This window comes from Macaca thibetana, chromosome 10 (genome assembly GCF_024542745.1).
Source record: "Macaca thibetana thibetana isolate TM-01 chromosome 10, ASM2454274v1, whole genome shotgun sequence".
Taxonomy (NCBI): Eukaryota; Metazoa; Chordata; class Mammalia; order Primates; family Cercopithecidae; genus Macaca; species Macaca thibetana.
Genome location: NC_065587.1, coordinates 37,031,115 through 37,049,420, shown reverse-complemented (window position 1 = coordinate 37,049,420; position 18,306 = coordinate 37,031,115). Strand labels below are relative to the sequence as shown.

The 18,306-nt window shown below is 58.5% G+C and overlaps 1 protein-coding gene across 1 annotated transcript in view; it reads left to right on the top strand.

Moving 5' to 3' along the window:
• COL9A3 (collagen type IX alpha 3 chain) overlaps window positions 1–18,306 on the top strand; it is a 32,833-nt gene that overhangs the window by 12,553 nt on the left and 1,974 nt on the right. Inside the window, exons 19-30 of the mRNA XM_050806927.1 lie at window positions 259–303; window positions 447–500; window positions 585–638; window positions 1,177–1,230; window positions 1,334–1,405; window positions 8,253–8,288; window positions 9,182–9,226; window positions 12,422–12,454; window positions 12,690–12,836; window positions 12,972–13,026; window positions 13,576–13,758; window positions 17,879–17,956. Coding sequence (XP_050662884.1) covers window positions 259–303; window positions 447–500; window positions 585–638; window positions 1,177–1,230; window positions 1,334–1,405; window positions 8,253–8,288; window positions 9,182–9,226; window positions 12,422–12,454; window positions 12,690–12,836; window positions 12,972–13,026; window positions 13,576–13,758; window positions 17,879–17,956 — 856 coding nt within the window. The remainder of the gene's footprint in view (window positions 1–258; window positions 304–446; window positions 501–584; window positions 639–1,176; window positions 1,231–1,333; window positions 1,406–8,252; window positions 8,289–9,181; window positions 9,227–12,421; window positions 12,455–12,689; window positions 12,837–12,971; window positions 13,027–13,575; window positions 13,759–17,878; window positions 17,957–18,306) is intronic.

The window sequence follows — 18,306 nt, the reverse complement described above, 5'->3', positions numbered from 1 at the left end:
TGCTTATTCATATGTACGTGGGACATGTGTGAACACGTGTATGGCCATCCCTGGATGCCGTGCGGTCATCACCCCCAGGGGCCCGGAGTAGGGGCTCCTGCATCCAAGGCCAGGGAAGCTCTCAAAGCCGCACGTAAGGTCGACAAGGCTGGGAGAAGTCAGCCCTGCCCTTTGGGTGCACTCACTCTGGCCCCTGCACCCTGCCTGTGTACACATTGCCGTGACCGGCAGGCCTGACCTCAAGCTCTCTCCTGGCAGGGCCTCCCCGGACGAGCAGGGTCCAAAGGCGAGAAGGGAGAAAGGGTATGTGGCTGCAGCCGCTTTCTCTCTGCAAAGGGAGGCGAGGGGATGGGAGGCGAGAGGCCGGGAGGCGAGGGGCCGGGAGGCCAGTGACCCGGCCCAGATGCAGGTGTAGGCAGGCACTCATAGCTTTCCTTTCTCTGCAGGGCAGAGCTGGGGAGCTGGGTGAGGCTGGCCCCTCAGGAGAGCCAGGCGTCCCTGTGAGTATCTGCGGCGCCCCAGACCCCACCCCATCTCGCATGTGTGCAGGCCCTGCCCTCACACCCTCCTTCCCTTCCCTGTAGGGAGATGCTGGCATGCCTGGGGAGCGTGGTGAGGCTGGCCACCGGGGCTCAGCGGTGAGTGCAGGGATGTGGTCTTGGGTCAGGGGTTAGCACTGAGCCATTGGCACGTGGGCCCAGTTTCTGAGCAGGCCGGGGTGGCATTTGGTTGCCTTGATGAGCCAGGCTCACAAAAGCCGAGGATGCTGGGAGGTGTGGGGCCCTGCCTTCTTGTCCCTCGCCCACTGGGAGATGGTCCAGGCCAGGCCGGAGCTGCCCTGTTTTCAAGCCCTCTATGCTGAGCCTAGCCTTGTGCCCCTGTAGACTGAGATGACAGCACGAGCCACAGGACCCTGGTCGGGGGAGCCATGGGCATGGGTGTCTGGCCCCGAGTCTGACCTGACAAATTGGGTCCAGGGCATGCCTGCGTTCTGAGACCCCCTAAACTGCCCTGGGAGGTAGCCCTGCCTCTGTCCCCAGCAATCCAGCCAGGTGGCTTAGAACTGGCTCCAGTGTCCACCCAGCTCTGGGGGAAGGCCGAGCCAGGCTCCCTGGGACCTCTTGGGGGCTCCTCGAAACCTGAGACATCCGCTCACACCTCATATTTGTCTTCCAGGGGGCCCTCGGCCCACAAGGCCCTCCCGGAGCCCCTGGCATCCGAGGCTTCCAGGTGGGTGAGGTTGGGGCAAGGGTCTGGCACAGGGGGCGGCATACCCAGACGGGTGAGACCCGACAGGGTATGGGCACTGATGAGCCAGGACCTCTTTCCCCAGGGCCAGAAGGGCAGCATGGGAGAACCCGGCCTTCCAGGCCCCCAGGGCTTCCGAGGTGATGTGGGCGACCGGGTAAGTGGCCCTCTCAGCAGGAAGCAGCCCTGCGCCCCCACACCCACCCCCTACCACAGTCCCCAACCCCCTACGACAGTCTCCACCCCCTACCACAGTCTCCACCCCTACCACAGTCTCCACCCCTACCACAGTCCCCACCCCTACCACAGTCTCCACCCCCTACCACAGTCCCCAACCCCCTACCACAGTCTCCACCCACTACCAGTCCCCACCCCCTACCACAGTCTCCACCCCTGCCACAGTCTCCACCCCCTACCACAGTCCCCAACCCGCTGCCACAGTCTCCACCCCCTACCACAGTCCCCCAACCCCTACCACAGTCCCCCACCCCTACCACAGTCTCCACCCCCTAGCACAGTCTCCACCTCCCTACCACAGTCCCCACCCCTACCACAGTCTCCACCCACTACCACAGTCCCCACCCCCTACCACAGTCCCCAACCCCCTACCACAGTCCCCACCCCCCTACCACAGTCCCCACCCCTACCACAGTCCCCACCCCCCTACCACAGTCCCCAACCCCCTACCACAGTCCCCACCCCCTACCACAGTCCCCAACCCCCTACCACAGTCCCCAACCCCCTACCACAGTCCCCAACCCCTACCACAGTCCCCAACCCCTACCACAGTCTCCACCCCTAACACAGTCTCCACCCCCTACCACAGTCTCCACCCCCCCCACAGTCCCCAACCCCTACCACAGTCTCCACCCCCTACCACAGTCCCCAACCCGCTGCCACAGTCTCCACCCCCTACCACAGTCCCCCAACCCCTACCACAGTCCCCCACCCCTACCACAGTCTCCACCCCCTAGCACAGTCTCCACCTCCCTACCACAGTCCCCACCCCTATCACAGTCTCCACCTCCCTACCACAGTCCCCACCCCCTACCACAGTCTCCACCCCTAACACAGTCTCCACCCCCTACCACAGTCTCCACCCCCTCCCACAGTCCCCAACCCCTACCACAGTCTCCACCCCCTCCCACAGTCTCCACCCCCTACCACAGTCTCCACCCCCTACCACCGTCTCCATCCCTGCCACAGTCCCCAACCCCCTACCACAGTCCCCAACCCCTACCACAGTCCCCACCCCTACCACAGTCCCCACCCCCTACCACAGTCCCCAACCCCCTACCACAGTCCGCACCCCCTACCACAGTCCCCAACCCCCTACCACAGTCCCCACCCCCTACCACAGTCCCCACCCCTACCACAGTCCCCACCCCCTACCACAGTCCCCAACCCCCTACCACAGTCCCCACCCCCCCCTACCACAGTCCCCAACCCCCTACCACAGTCCCCACCCCCTACCACAGTCTCCACCCCTAACACAGTCACCACCCCCTACCACAGTCTCCACCCCCTCCCACAGTCTCCACCCCTGCCACAGTCTCCACCCCCTACCACCGTCTCCACCCCCTACCACCGTCTCCATCCCTGCCACAGTCCCCCACCCCCTACCACAGTCCCCAACCCCCTGCCACAATCTCCCACCCCCTACCACAGTCTCCACCCCCTACCACAGTCCCCACCCCTTACCATAGTCTCCACCCCTTACCACAGTCTCCACCCCCTACCACAGTCCCCAACCCCTACCACAGTCTCCACCCCCTACCACAGTCCCCAACCTCTACCACAGTCTCCACCCCCGCCACAGTCTCCACCCCCTACCACAGTCTCCACCCCCTACCACAGTCTCCACCCCAACCACAGTCCCCCACCCCCCCACAGTCTCCACCCTCGCCACAGTCTCCACCCCCTACCACAGTCCCCAACCCCTTGCCACAGTCCCCAACCCCTACCACAGTCCCCACCCCCTACCACAGTCTCCACCCTCACCACAGTCTCCACCCCTACCACAGTCCCCCACCCCCGCCACAGTCTCCACCCTCGCCACAGTCTCCACCCCCTACCACAGTCGCCAACCCCCGCCACAGTCCCCAACCCCTACCACAGTCCCCACCCCCTACCACAGTCTCCACCCTCACCACAGTCTCCACCCCCTACCACAGTCCCCACCCCCTACCACAGTCTCCACCCTCACCACAGTCTCTCACCCCCTACCACAGTCCCCGACCCCCTACCATGGTCTCCACCCCTACCACAGTCCCCCACCCCCTACCACAGTCCCCCACCCCCTACCACAGTCTCCACCCCCTACCACAGTCTCCACCCCTATCACAGTCCCCCACCCCCTACCACAGTCCCCACCCCCTACCACAGTCTCCACCCCTATCACAGTCCCCACCCCCTACCACAGTCTCCACCCTCACCACAGTCTCCACCCTCACCACAGTCTCCACCCTCACCACAGTCTCCCACCCCCTACCACAGTCTCCACCCCCTACCACAGTCCCCGACCCCCTACCACAGTCTCCACCCCTACCACAGTCCCCCACCCCTACCACAGTCCCCCACACCTTACCACAGTCCCGCACCCCCTACCACAGTCTCCACCCCCTACCACAGTCCCCCACCCCCTACCACAGTCCCCACCCCCTACCACAGTCTCCACCCCTACCACTGTCCCCACCCCCTACCACAGTCTCCACCCCCTACCACAGTCTCCACCCTCACCACAGTCTCCACCCTCACCACAGTCTCCACCCTCACCACAGTCTCCCACCCCCTACCACAGTCTCCCCCCCCCTACCACAGTCCCCGACCCCCTACCACAGTCTCCACCCCCTACCACAGTCCCCACCCCTGCCACAGTCTCCCACCACCCCTGCCACAGTCTCCCACCCCCTACCACAGTCTCCACCCCCTACCACAGTCTCCACCCCTATCACAAACCCCACACCCTACCACAGTCCCCACCCCCTACCACAGTCTCCACCCCTACCACAGTCCCCAACCCCCTACCACAGTCTCCACCCCCTACCACAGTCTCCACCCTCACCACAGTCTCCACCCTCACCACAGTCTCCCACCCCCTACCACAGTCTCCACCCCCTACCACATTCCCCGACCCCCTACCAGTCTCCACCCCCTACCACAGTCCCCACCCCTGCCACAGTCCCCCACCCTCTACCACAGTCTCCCCACCCCTACCACAGTCTCCCACCCCCTACCACAGTCTCCACCCCTACCACAGTCCCCCACCCCCTATCACAGTCCCCAACCCCCTACCACAGTCCCCAACCCCCTACCACAGTCCCCCACCCCTGCCACAGTCCCCAACCCCCTACCACAGTCCCCCACCCCTGCCACAGTCCCCCACCCCCTACCACAGTCCCCACCCCTACCACAGTCCCCACCCCTACCACAGTCCCCAACCCCCTACCACAGTCCCCAACCCCCTACCACAGTCTCCAACCCCTACCACAGTCCCCACCCCCTACCACAGTCTCCACTCCTAACACAGTCTCCACCCCCTAACACAGTCTCCACCCACTACCAGAGTCCCCAACCCCTACCACAGTCTCCACCCCCTACCACAGTCCCCAACCCCTACCACAGTCTCCACCCCCGCCACTGTCTCCACCCCCTACCACAGTCTCCACCCCCTACCACAGTCTCCACCCCCTACCACCGTCTCCACCCCCTAGCACCGTCTCCATCCCTGCCACAGTCCCCCACCCCCTACCACAGTCCCCCACCCCTGCCACAGTCCCCCACCCCCGCCACAGTCTCCACCCTTGCCACAGTCTCCATCCCCTACCACAGTCCCCAACGCCCTACCACAGTCCCCAACCCCCTGCCACAATCTCCCACCCCCTACCACAGTCTCCACCCCCTACCACAGTCCCCACCCCTACCATAGTCTCCACCCCTTACCACAGTCTCCACCCCCTACCACAGTCCCCAACCCCTACCACAGTCTCCACCCCCTACCACAGTCCCCAACCTCTACCACAGTCTCCACCCCCGCCACAGTCTCCACCCCCTACCACAGTCTCCACCCCCTACCACAGTCTCCACCCCTACCACAGTCCCCCACCCCCGCCACAGTCTCCACCCTCGCCACAGTCTCCACCCCCTACCACAGTCCCCAACCCCTTGCCACAGTCCCCAACCCCTACCACAGTCCCCACCCCCTACCACAGTCTCCACCCTCACCACAGTCTCCACCCCCTACCACAGTCCCCGACCCCCTACCACAGTCTCCACCCCTACCACAGTCCCCCCCACCCCCTACCACAGTCCCCCACCCCCTACCACAGTCTCCACCCCCTACCACAGTCTCCACCCCTATCACAGTCCCCCACCCCCTACCACAGTCCCCACCCCCCCTACCACAGTCTCCACCCCTACCACAGTCCCCACCCCCTACCACAGTCTCCACCCTCACCACAGTCTCCACCCTCACCACAGTCTCCACCCTCACCACAGTCTCCCACCCCCTACCACAGTCTCCACCCCCTACCACAGTCCCCGACCCCCTACCACAGTCTCCACCCCTACCACAGTCCCCACCCCTACCACAGTCCCTCACCCCCTACCACAGTCCCGCACCCCCTACCACAGTCTCCACCCCCTACCACAGTCCCCCACCCCCTATCACAGTCCCCCACCCCCTACCACAGTCCCCACCCCCTACCACAGTCTCCACCCCTACCACAGTCCCCACCCCCTACCACAGTCTCCACCCTCACCACAGTCTCCACCCTCACCACAGTCTCCACCCTCACCACAGTCTCCACCCTCACCACAGTCCCACCCCCTACCACAGTCTCCACCCCTACCACAGTCCCCACCCCCTACCACAGTCTCCACCCTCACCACAGTCTCCACCCTCACCACAGTCTCCACCCTCACCACAGTCTCCCACCCCCTACCACAGTCTCCACCCCCTACCACAGTCCCCGACCCCCTACCACAGTCTCCACCCCCTACCACAGTCCCCACCCCTGCCACAGTCTCCCACCCCTGCCACAGTCTCCCACCCCCTACCACAGTCTCCACCCCCTACCACAGTCTCCACCCCTATCACAAACCCCACACCCTACCACAGTCCCCACCCCCTACCACAGTCTCCACCCCTACCACAGTCCCCGACCCCCTACCACAGTCTCCACCCCCTACCACAGTCTCCACCCTCACCACAGTCTCCACCCTCACCACAGTCTCCCACCCCCTACCACAGTCTCCACCCCCTACCACATTCCCCGACCCCCTACCACATTCCCCGACCCCCTACCAGTCTCCACCCCCTACCACAGTCCCCACCCCTGCCACAGTCCCCCACCCCCTACCACAGTCTCCCACCCCCTACCACAGTCTCCCACCCCCTACCACAGTCTCCACCCCTACCACAGTCCCCCACCCCCTACCACAGTCCCCAACCCCCTACCACAGTCCCCACCCCCTACCACAGTCCCCCACCCCCTACCACAGTCCCCAACCCCCTACCACAGTCCCCAACCCCCTACCACAGTCCCCCACCCCTGCCACAGTCCCCCACCCCCTACCACAGTCCCCCACCCCCTACCACAGTCCCCAACCCCCTACCACAGTCTCCCACCCCCTACCACAGTCCCTAGTGCCCCGGGACGCAGACAGGGAGAGGCCCTCATAGCTCCTGGTGGCAATTCTGACCATGGGCAGTGTCTCCCTGCATGGTGGAGGCAGTGGCATCAGGGCCCCAACTGTGGCGCCTTCGGCCCCTCTGACCTTCCATGTGGTGTTACTTGTGGGTGGGTGGCTGCAGGAGCCTGGGCTCTGCCTCCTGCCTGTGTAGAGGCCTGGCAGGGGACCTGGCGGGCGACCCGCACACAGGCAGTGCTCATTCCTCAGGACTGGTGTGGAGGCTGAGGCTCCAAGAGCCAGGCCGGCTCCTGCCTGCGGTGTCTGCAGAGGCACCATTGACAGAGGATTGCGCTGCTATAAAATGGGTTTGAACACCAAGTCCAAGTGACCACAACAGTCACAGTTTCTACCTCGTCAAGACTTTTTCCTGCTGGGCTTGCAGCAGCTGCGGCGTCGGCTCCTTGGGGTCCGGGCAGAAGGGGGACATGGCCTGCCCAGGGCCCCAGCTCACTGGGAGGAGCCTATGGGTCTGGTCTAGGCCCCAGCCACGCTCCGCCAGGTCCCTGGGGACCTCGTGTGCCTGCTGTGGCCGCCTCTGCCCGGCAGACAGACCCCTTTTTAGACGTGAATCCCGAGAAGCCTCCAGGACACAGCTGCAGATGCCGGTGCCTCCAGGGTGATGGTCATTCCAGGGTGATGGCCAGGGCTGTAGACACCACTGCCCCATGGGGAATAGCGGGCTGTTTTTTAGCCTCCAGGCAGGACATTCTACAGGTGGGGGCCGTGCCAGCAGCCTCAGGGCCTCCGAGAGATGTCAGGGCTGGCACTTGCCCTGCGGGTAGTGCGCCTGTCCCAGGTGTGGGTGGGGCCTGGTGGCTGAATTTCCCTTTTGCTTTAAACTCACAGGAAAGCCTCCTGCTTTTCTGCCCCTTGGGCAAGTTCTCACTTACACGGCCATGTGAGCACGTGGACGTTTTTTAAAGGGGTTCATAGCAACTCCCGGACATGTCCTAATTTCACAATCCCAGGGGAAGGTGATTAGATGAGCTTTTGCATCTTTGACTCCACTGTGATGGAATTATCCTGCGATTGTGCAAAAATACCCGCACGAATTCACGGGTGTTACAAACAATGCCAAACCTAACGGGACTGCACTATCCACAAGGGAGACTGGACAGAGCCGTCGGGCCCAGAGGCTGTGAACCTGAGCTTGGTCTATGGGCCTGTGTCTGGGAGGCTGTGTTCACAGAAGCCCTTTGTACAGCACAGATGGGGATGTGGGGAGGTGTTTACCATTCCTGGGCCCAGGGCAGGCTTACTTTAGGGATTCTTGTCATTCCTCTAATCCAGAGCCTTTTCTCCACTCCCAGGGTCCGGGAGGCACCGCAGGCCCTAAGGGAGACCAGGTGAGCTGGGCGCAGGCCGGGGCAAAAGGAATGATGGCAAAGCTGCACGGCTTCTCCCAGACCCTGCCTGCCCTGGCTCTGGCCCTGGCTGTGTTTTCGGGACGCTGAGCCTCCTTTCCCCTCTTGCTGTCTCCGTCGGTCGCCCTTTCTGGCTCCTGCCACTCCTGCTTAGGACAGCGGCAACAGCACTGGGCACCCAGCCCCCAGGCATGCCCCAGCGTCCCCCGCTGCCTTCCTGGGTGCAGACGGCTGGCCAGAGTGTCCCTGCATGGCCCTGGGTGCAACAGAAGCTACTTCTGGTACAGGAGGCACCAACAGGGACCCTCAAAAGGACGGAGGTGTTTCCTGCTGTCCTTTTGGAGAATGAACAGAGGGAAGGGGCTAGGCTCTGCGTGTGTGTTTTGCAGGCAGATTCGAAATGCATTTCTGCTCTTCCGAGCACTTCTCTCTCTGGAAAAGTGTCGGGGTGGCTGGGGCCGTGGTCGTGGCTGCCCTGCCCTCCTGCACTGCCTGCTCTGGGTGAGTGGGGCCGTGGTTTTTGTGGCTCCCCTGCAGTGCCTGCTCTCACTTCTGGGCACACGGCCTTTCCATACAGCTGGAGGGCCTGCGGCAATCGAACCCCCACGCTCGGTTCTGCTTGGCAGAAAAGCCTCATTATGCAAACAAATGTCTTCCCTTTTTTGGCCCCGCCTCTGCCTGCAGGTCTCCCAAGGCAGGGTCCTGGGCTGCCTTTGGAGCTGATTAAAAGGCAGTGAGACCCTGGGGCCTGGGCTTTTGGCCTGGACCTCAGGATGAACATTACACCCACAGAGGCTTGAGAGCAGGGAGTTTAAGGCATGAAGTCTCTACTGATGCATGAACAGCTCTTTTAACTTTGGGGGTATTGTTTTCAGGGCATTGCAGGTTCCGACGGTCTTCCTGGGGATAAAGGAGAACTGGTGAGTAATTAGGTAACCTCACTGTCACCAATAGCTGGGAGCGAGGTCGTCACTGTGGCCGGGGAGTAGTCCTGGGGACAGGGTCAAAATCTGCAGCTCTCGGTGGAAGAGCTGCAGCTCTGCTGGGCAGCGTGGGGATGGAGCAGGGTCGGGCAGAGGCCCTGGCCACTGGCCGTCCCTTAGCAAGTGGGCAGGGCCTGGCAGGAAAGCAAGGAGGCTCTGAAGCCTGACCTGACCAGGTCAGACCTGTGGGGCTCCCACACTCTGCCCCGTGGAGTGGCACCTGCCTGAAGCAGTCACAGCGGCGTTTTTGTTTTGTTTTCTTGTTTTTGTTTTTTTTGGGGTTTTTTTTTTTGAGACGAAGTTTTGCTCTGTTGCCCAGGCTGGAGCACAGTGGTGCGATCGTGGCTTACTGCAGCCTCTGCCTCTTTGGTTCAAGCGATTTTCCTGCCCCAGCCTCCCAAGTAGCCAGGATTACAGGCCCTCCCACAGCCGACTAATTGTTTATGTTTTCTGGGGGTTTTTGTTTGTTTGTTTGTTTGTTTTGAGACGGAGTCTTGCTCTGCTGCCCAGGCTGGAGTGCAGTGGTGTGATCTCGGCTCACTGCAAGCTCCGCCTCCCAGGTTCACATCATTCTCCTGCCTCAGCCTCCCGAGTAGCTGGGACTACAGGCGCCCGCCATCGCGCCCGGCTAGTTTTTTGTATTTTTTTTTAGTAGAGATGGGTTTTCACCGTGTTAGCCAGGATGGTCTCGATCTCCTGACCTCATGATCCGCCCGTCTCGGCCTCCCAAAGTGCTGGGATTACAGGCTTGAGCCACCGCGCCCGGCCTGTTTGTTTTTGAGACGGAGTCTCGCTCTTTTGCCCAGGCTGGAATGCAGTGACGCGATCTCAGCTCACTGCAACCTCCCTACTTCAAGCGATTCTCCTGCCTCAGCTTCCTGAATAGCTGGGATTACAGGTACCTGCCACCACGCCTGGTTAGTTTTTGTATTTTTAGTAGAGACAGGGTTTCACCATGCTGGCCAGACTGGTCTCGAATTCCCGACCTCAGGCAATCCGCCCACTTCCGCCTTCCAAAGTGCTGAGAATACAGGTGCGAGCCACCCTGCCTGGCCTAATTTTTGTATTTTTAGTAGAGATGGGGTTTCACCATGTCGGCCAGGCTAGTCTCAAACTCCTGACCTCAGGTGATCTACCCGCCTTGGCCTCCCAAAGTGCTGGTATTACAGGCGCGAGCTGCCGTGCCAGGCCCACAGCTGGTTTTTAACTCCACTTCCACAGACCTGAAACTCAGGTGAAGCATAAAATTAGGTTCTTGTTTGAGTCCCTTGATAGACAGATTTCTCCTTCTGGAGGTAACAAATGGAGCAGTCATGAGTCCGAGGGAAGGAGGGCCTTTCTGGCTTTCCCGAGGCCAGGGTTTTTAATCTGTAATTAAGTCTTTCCTTTGTGATTGGGTGAAATAGAAGCAGCCTAGCCTCAGGGACCCCAGTCTCTGGCAGACCCCCACAGCCCCGTGTAAACTTTTTGTGCCTCTGGCCAAAAGACCTTAGTTGTATGTGTTTCATGTCGTGAATTCTTTTTTTAATTTTTTTTTGAGACGGAGTCTTACTCTGTCCCCAGGCTGGAGTGCAGTGGTGGGATCTCAGCTCACTGCAACCTCAGCCTCCTGCGTTCAAGCGATTCTCCTGCCTCAGCCTCCCGAGTAGCTGGGACTACAGGTGCCCACCACCACACCCAGCTAATTTTTGTATTTAGTAGAGACGGGGTTTCACCATGGTGGTGGTCAGGCTGGTCTCAAACTCCTGACCTTGTGATCCGCCTGCCTTGGCCTCCCAAAGTACTGGGATTACAGGCATGAACCACTGCGCCTGGCCCATTTCGTGAATTCGTAGACAACCCTGACAAATGGACCCTGGAAATCCCAGAAGCTGCCCTACCTGGCTACTGTTGCTTGTGGGGTGAGGGGCAGAGCCCCTGGCAGGCGTTTCGGGAAACCTAAGGCTTTGCTCTCAGCTACTCACACAGTCGAGCTGTACGAGGTGACCCCTACCCTCCTGGCCTCAGTGGGGCATGGTGCCCGGGCCCGGTTGGTCCCTCAGATGTGTGGTTAGGCTGTGTCAGTCCGTTTTCTGCTGCTGTAACAGAACACCACAGCTTGGGTAATTTACAAGGAAAAGAGATTCATGTGGCTCCTAGTTCTGGAGGCTGGGAAGCCCCAGACCAAGGGGCACATCCATCGAGGGCCTCCCCACTGCGTGATTCCATGGTAGAAGGCAGAAGGGCCGAGAGGAGGTGCCAGAGTGGGGGAAGGGGCCCAACCCATCCTTTTCATGAGGAGCCCACTGTGGAGACAATGGCGTTAGTCTACTCCGGAGAGCAGAGCCCTTAAACCTAATCACCTCTTAAAGGCCCCACCTCTTTTTATTTTTTTTGAAATGGAGTCTCGCTCTGTCACCCAGGCTGGAGTGCAGTGGCCAGATCTTAGCTCACTGCAAGCTCCGCCTCCCGGGTTGACGCCATTCTCCTGCCTCAGCCTCCTGAGTAGCTGGGACTACAGGCGCCGCCACCTCGCCCGGCTAGTTTTTTTTTGTATTTTTTTGGTAGAGACGGGGTTTCACCATGTTAGTCAGGATGGTCTCGATCTCCTGACCTTGTGATCCGCCCATCTCGGCCTACCAAAGTGCTGGGATTACAGGCTTGAGCCACCGCACCCGGCCAAGCCCCACCTCTTAACAGCATCGCAGTGGCCCTTCAATTCCAGCATGTGTTTTGGAGGAGACACTCAGCCCAGCCGACTATGTGTTGACGCACCTGCGGCCAGTCATTTCTGAGGACCCGGCTGGAGGGGGTCCCAGGGTTTTAGGGCAGAGAGGTTCAGCCTATCATTAGGCATGTTAGTAAGAAAAAGGAATGGAAATGAAGTAAGCGTGTGTAGGAGACAGTACCGCACAGCTACCAAAGTCACTCTTCCCGGGAAAGTAAATTTTTAAAAAGCTTCAATCAATCAACACAATCACAGCAATATAAAAAATGTATATAGAAGACAGAAGGAAGGAACCACTGTCAATATTTGGATGTAGTCTAATAGCAGGTGTGTGGATGACTTGATTTATTTTATCCTCGACTGGCTACTTCCCACCCACCCAACAATACACACTTAGTTAAAACACACAACTCTTCTCTCCTCAGGGTGCCAGCGGCCCGGTCGGACCCAAGGGAGAGGTGAGTGCCCGGCCACTGTTCCGACGACACAATCCGTGGGTGCCTGCTGGCTTCCTGCCCACTGCTGGGCAACCAGGCGGCCCTGCAGGGTACTGCCCAGATCCGAGATTGTAAAAAAGCTTGCTCTGGTCAAGGCTGGGCAAGATGGCTCAGTGCCGGCCAGGAAAAGAGCATGTCAGGGTGGCTCTGGGCTCCTGGGCTCGCCCCTGACCCGCCTTCCTCTGTTTCTCTGCAGTCTGGCAGTCGAGGGGAGCTGGGCCCTAAAGGCATCCAGGGTCCCAATGGCACCAGCGGCGTTCAGGGTGTCCCCGGGCCCCCCGGTCCTCTGGGCCTCCAGGGCGTCCAGGGTGTTCCTGGCATCACGGGGAAGCCGGGCGTTCCGGTACGTCGCTTTTCCAGCTTTCACAGGATTGAGATCGTGTTTTTTCCTGAAGGAAGTTACTTTGCGGGGTGATGGTGGGAATGCCTTACAGAGGCTGCCACCCCCATGCTGACGAATGTGTGGGGTGAATTCCAGGGGAAGGAGGCCAGCGAGCAGCGCATCAGGGAGCTGTGTGGGGGGCTGATCAGCGGTAAGTCAGATACACGCACGGCTGCAGCAGGGCCTGTCCCCACCTGGGGTTCCCGTGCCTGGTGCTACACACAGCCTTCGCGCCACCACTTTCCAGCCAGACTGAGCCGCTAGCACTCACCCTGCCTCTTAGCCCTTGGGGGTCCACGTCCGCCTTGGCGTCTGCCCATCCTCTGCACCAGAGGATGGCCCACTCTCCAGCCCCGGATTCAACCAGATGCCCGGCACGCAGCAGACGCCCTAAAGTCTACTGAATGCGATGGGTACAAGAATAGCGGAGTGTGCCCCTGTGGCTGGCAGGGCAGGTCCCCAAACGCCCCCGAGGGCACTTCCTTCACCTTCCCATTCTCAGGCTTCTCAGGCTCCAAGGGGTTGGGGGTCCTTTCTAGCTCCGGCCTTCATCACCCCGAAGCAGTGAAACCGTTTTCCATCAATCGGAAGGAAAACGTCCTTCTGGAAGGCAGCTCTGTGCAGATATTTCATGCTTCACATAACGATACTTTTGATGATCCTCTCTCAAGTAAACGCCTGCACCCTTGTTTTCCCAAAGAACAAATTGCACAGTTAGCCACGCACCTGAGGAAGCCTTTGGCACCGGGGTCCATTGGCCGGCCCGGTCCAGCTGGCCCCCCTGGACCCCCAGGACCCCCAGGCTCCATTGGTCACCCTGGCGCTCGAGGACCCCCCGGATACCGCGGTCCCACTGGGGAGCTGGGAGACCCCGGGCCCAGAGGTGAGTGGTCGACCCCACGACATGGTCACCCTGCTGTAAAAATCCCTGAGACTAACTTGTTAGTAGGCGCTGCTTCTGGTGCCTGCCAAGCGCCTTCAGTGGTAATGCCCGAAGGCAGGGGCCCCTCATATTTTGGGGCCTAGCGCAGTTAACGCCTTAGTAATCCTGTGGGAACTGGAACATTTTTAAAATGTGATGTTTTTCTCAAATACCATTAGAACAATATTTGGCAGGGAGAGGTTGATTAAAACTGTGGCGAAGGCCGGGCAGTGGCTCCCGCCTGGAATCCCAGCACTTTCAGAGGCCAAGGTGGGCAGATCACAAGGTCAGGAGTTCCAGACCAGCCTGACCAACATGGTGAAACCCCATCTCTACTAAAAATACAAAAATTAGCCGGGCATGGTGGCACACGCCTGTAATCCCAGCTACTCAGGAGGCTGAGGTAGGAGAATCTCTTGAACCCTGGAGGCAGGGGTTGCAGTGAGCTGAGTTTGTACCATTGCACTCCAGCTTGGGCAACAGAGCGAGACTCCATCTCCATAAAAGAAAAAAAAAAAGTGAGGAATGGCCAGGTGCAGTGGCTCACGCCTGTAATCCCAGCACTTTGGGAGGCCAAGGCAGGTGGATTACTGGAAGTCAGGAGTTCAAGACCAGCCTGGCCAACGTGGTAAAACCCCGTCTCTACTAAAAATACAAAATTAGCCGGATGTGGTGGCATGCACCTGTAATCCCAGCTACTCGGGAGGCTGAGGCAGGAGAATCACTTGAACCTGGAAGGCGGAGGTTGCAGTGAGCTTAGATCACGCCATTGCATTCTGGCATGGGCAAAAAGAGCGAAACTCTGTCTCAAAAAAATAAAATGTGAGGAATGAATAAATAAGAGTTGCATTTATATTGACAAGATGCACCTTCATGAAAACTGGCAGCATGTGAAAATTTCTGTTGCAGGCCGGGCGCGGTGGCTCAAGCCTGTAATCCCAGCACTTTGGGAGGCCGAGACGGGCGGATCACGAGGTCAGGAGATCGAGACCATCCTGGCTAACACAATGAAACCCCGTCTCCACTAAAAATACAAAAAAATTAGCCGGGCATGGTGGCGGCGCCTGTAGTCCCAGCTACTCGGGAGGCTGAGGCAGGAGAATGGCGGGAACCCGGGAGGCGGAGCTTGCAGTGAGCCGAGATCGCGCCACTGCACTCCAACCTGGGCGACAGAGCGAGACTCCGCCTCAAAAAAAAAAAAAAAAAAAAAAAAATTTCTGTTGCAAAAGGCAAACATACGAAATTCAAAGTTGTCTCCATATTAAGGGCTATGAAGAACACAGAAAGCTTTAATTTAGAAACAAGACGAAAATCACTGACATTCGCTGATCCTCCACGCGGCTGTGCAGTGTGCATGGCTGGCAGTATTGACTTGCCAGAAAGGCTTTGAGGTACCCAGGTGTAAACTGGGGAGGTCTGGAGGCATGGAAGACACACAATTGTGTTAACTGTTGGACACGAACCCTTACCAGAATTTTAAAATGTCAAGACGCCTTCCATCTGCAACATCCGGTCAGCTGCCCTTCAGCCCAAGTAAAGGATTTAAAGCTCACGATTCCAGTGGATCCCACCTTCCGGACCAGATAACGTCCTGCTTCCCAAAAATAGCTTAAGAAAAATGTTTCTAAAGGAAACTTAACTCTGCGAGTTTGTCTTCATCTCTGAGATGAAATTGAACTATTTAGCAAGGTGGTCGTGTTCCATAGTTAGTGATATTATTTCACTTATTTTAAAGATACTGAGATTGAAGATTTTCAGCACTTGAGTGTCAAATTCATTTTGTTGTCCATATGTCCAAATTATCAAATAACTTCCTGTTTTCCTGGAAACTTCTTTAAGTTATGACTTTCTCAGGCCATCTAGGCTAGTCTTATGCCACATGAGGGACTGCAATCTTCAAAAAGAGACCACATAAGATTTTCTCCAGATAGGGACCTGAACTCCTTCAAGACTTTGAAAATAAAATTCAGGCCAGGTGCAGTGGCTCACGCCTGTAATCCCAGCACTTTGGGAGGCCGAGGTGGGTGGATCACCTGAGGCCAGGAGTTCGAGACCAGCCTGACCAACATGGTGAAACCGCATCTCTACTAAAAATACAAAAATTAGCTGGACGTGGTGGCGCGTGCCTGTAATCCCAGCTACTCAGGAGGCTGAGGCAGGAGAATCGCTTGAACCCAGGAGGTGGAGGTTGCAGTGAGCCGAGATCACACCACTACACTCCAGCCTGGGCAACAGAGCAAGACTTCGTCTCAAAAGAAAAAAGAAAAGAAAATTCAAAAAGCACATTAATGACCATTACCGATTCTCAGAGAGTGGTGTGGTGGAATTAGTGAGCAGAGACCACACTGACCCGTGTGCCTGACCGTCCTGACCGTCCTGGCCGGCCTCTGGGACGGCTGCACTTTTGTGCCCTGTGAAGATGGGCACGTCTGCGGCAGGAGCCGCTCCCTGGAGAGGTGCTTGGTGCCTCGGGCCATGGTCAGTGAAGCTGGCACGATGCCCAGAGCTGACCATGGGAACTGAATGTGAATATAAATGCACGCTTGGACCCACTGCAGGTCCTCGCTCAGAAGCCTCTGTTACTGCTGTGCCTCGAGCCCCCTCCCTGGAAAAGGAGCACCAGCAGGACCGCCTTCTGCCCCAGGGCACAGTAGGTCAGCCCGCGGCGTCGGGCCAGTCACGCCAGACACACTGGGCACCAGGGGCCACTGAAGCCCGCTGCCCCGCTGGGGAGGCCCACCCGAGTTCCCAGGCCATGGGCACCGCTCCCGCCCGTGGCCGTGCGTGATGTGCAGATGGGCAGTGACTGCCTCAACGTTGGCACCGCCAATCACACCTGTGCTCATCAATTTCAGAAGGTAGCAGGATTGCAGGATTGAAACACACACACAAACACCAAGCAAAACAGAGTTGGTGCCGCTGCAATGACCATCAGACGAAACAGACCGGCTGTGTGATGCTGCCTGCCTTACGGGATCCCTGCGCTGACAAAGGCTCACTTTACCGGGAGCAAATCCTAGAGCGACCTGTATGCATCCAGCCTCGTGGCTTCCGGGCGCACAAAGCCAGGATTGACACGGCTGGGCGTGGTGGCTCGGCCTGGAATCCCAGCACTTTGGGAGGCCAAGGCGAGAGGATGTCTTGAGGCCAGAAGTTCAAGACCAGCTGAGGCAATACAGTGAGACCCAATCTCTATAAAATTAGCCGGGCATGGTGGCATGCCTGTAATCCCAGCTACTCAGGAGGCTGAGGTAGGAGGATCCCTTGAGTCCAGGAGGTTGAGGCTGCAGTGAGCTATGATCACAACACTGCACTCCAGCCTGGGCAACAGAGAGAGATCCTGCCTCAAAAAAAAAAAAAAAAATAGATGGTAACACACCCCTCTCCTCACCCAGCAAAACACAGATGTAAGATTTGAATGACGCAATTAGAGGGACGTGAAAATGCCCTTAGATGACCCATGGGTTGAAAATCATTTAAAATAGGATTATAAAATATTAATAAATAACTGCTTAATAGGCATAAATATTTTGAACAAAACTAAAATCCCATTCAAATTGCCTGCCGGAGGTCCGCGAGGTCGTTCAGCCATGCAGGGCTCAGCAGCAGGCATATGTTCTGACGGCTGTGCCACTGGGCGGTTTCGCTGTGGGAACATCTGAGTTCACTTGCGCAAGCCCGGCCTCCCTCACCCCTGGGCCGTGTGCCAGAGCTGGGGCTTATGGCTGGAGACCTGCACAGCCTGTTACTGTGCTGGGTCCTGTGGGCAGTTCTAACACAGTGGTGGGTATCTGTGTTAAACACATCCAAACACGGGAGAGGTATGGTGAAAATTGGGTATGATAATCTTATGGGACCACCATCACCTATACGGCGGGTCGTTGACCTGCAGCCGTCCTGCGGCGCAAGACTGTGTACAGGTGGGTCCCTCTTGTCGGACCCCGTCAAGCCCTGTGTGTGTGACGTCTGTACTTCGGTAAAAAGCGGGAACCCTGTTTATTACAAAAGTCGATCAGACACCGCTGTGCTGTGGCTGCAACAGATACTCTAACCATGTGTCCGTGTCCACACCTCGTGACAGGAAGCCAGGGTGACAGAGGAGACAAAGGCGTGGCAGGAGCAGGGCTGGACGGGCCTGACGGAGACCAGGGGCCCCAAGGTACGAGTGCACGGCCAGCACGGCCTCACTGGGTGGCATCTCTTCCGCCATCTTGTAGCTTTATGTGGGGTGTGCTTGGGTTACGAATGGGTCTCTTTTCCTCTTCTCTTGGCAAAGCAATCTCAGAGGCAAGATTAGGAATTGTCTCAGTAACCACTGTAATACATAAAAGTTTAATCGGGGCTGGCGCGGTGGCTCACACCTGTAATCCCAGCACTTTCGGAGGCTGAGGCAGGCGGATAACCTGAGGTCAGAAGTTTGAGACCAGCCTGGCCAACATAGTGGAACCCCATCTCTATTAAAAATACAAAAATGAGCCGGGCATGGTGGCGGGCGCCTGTAATCCCAGA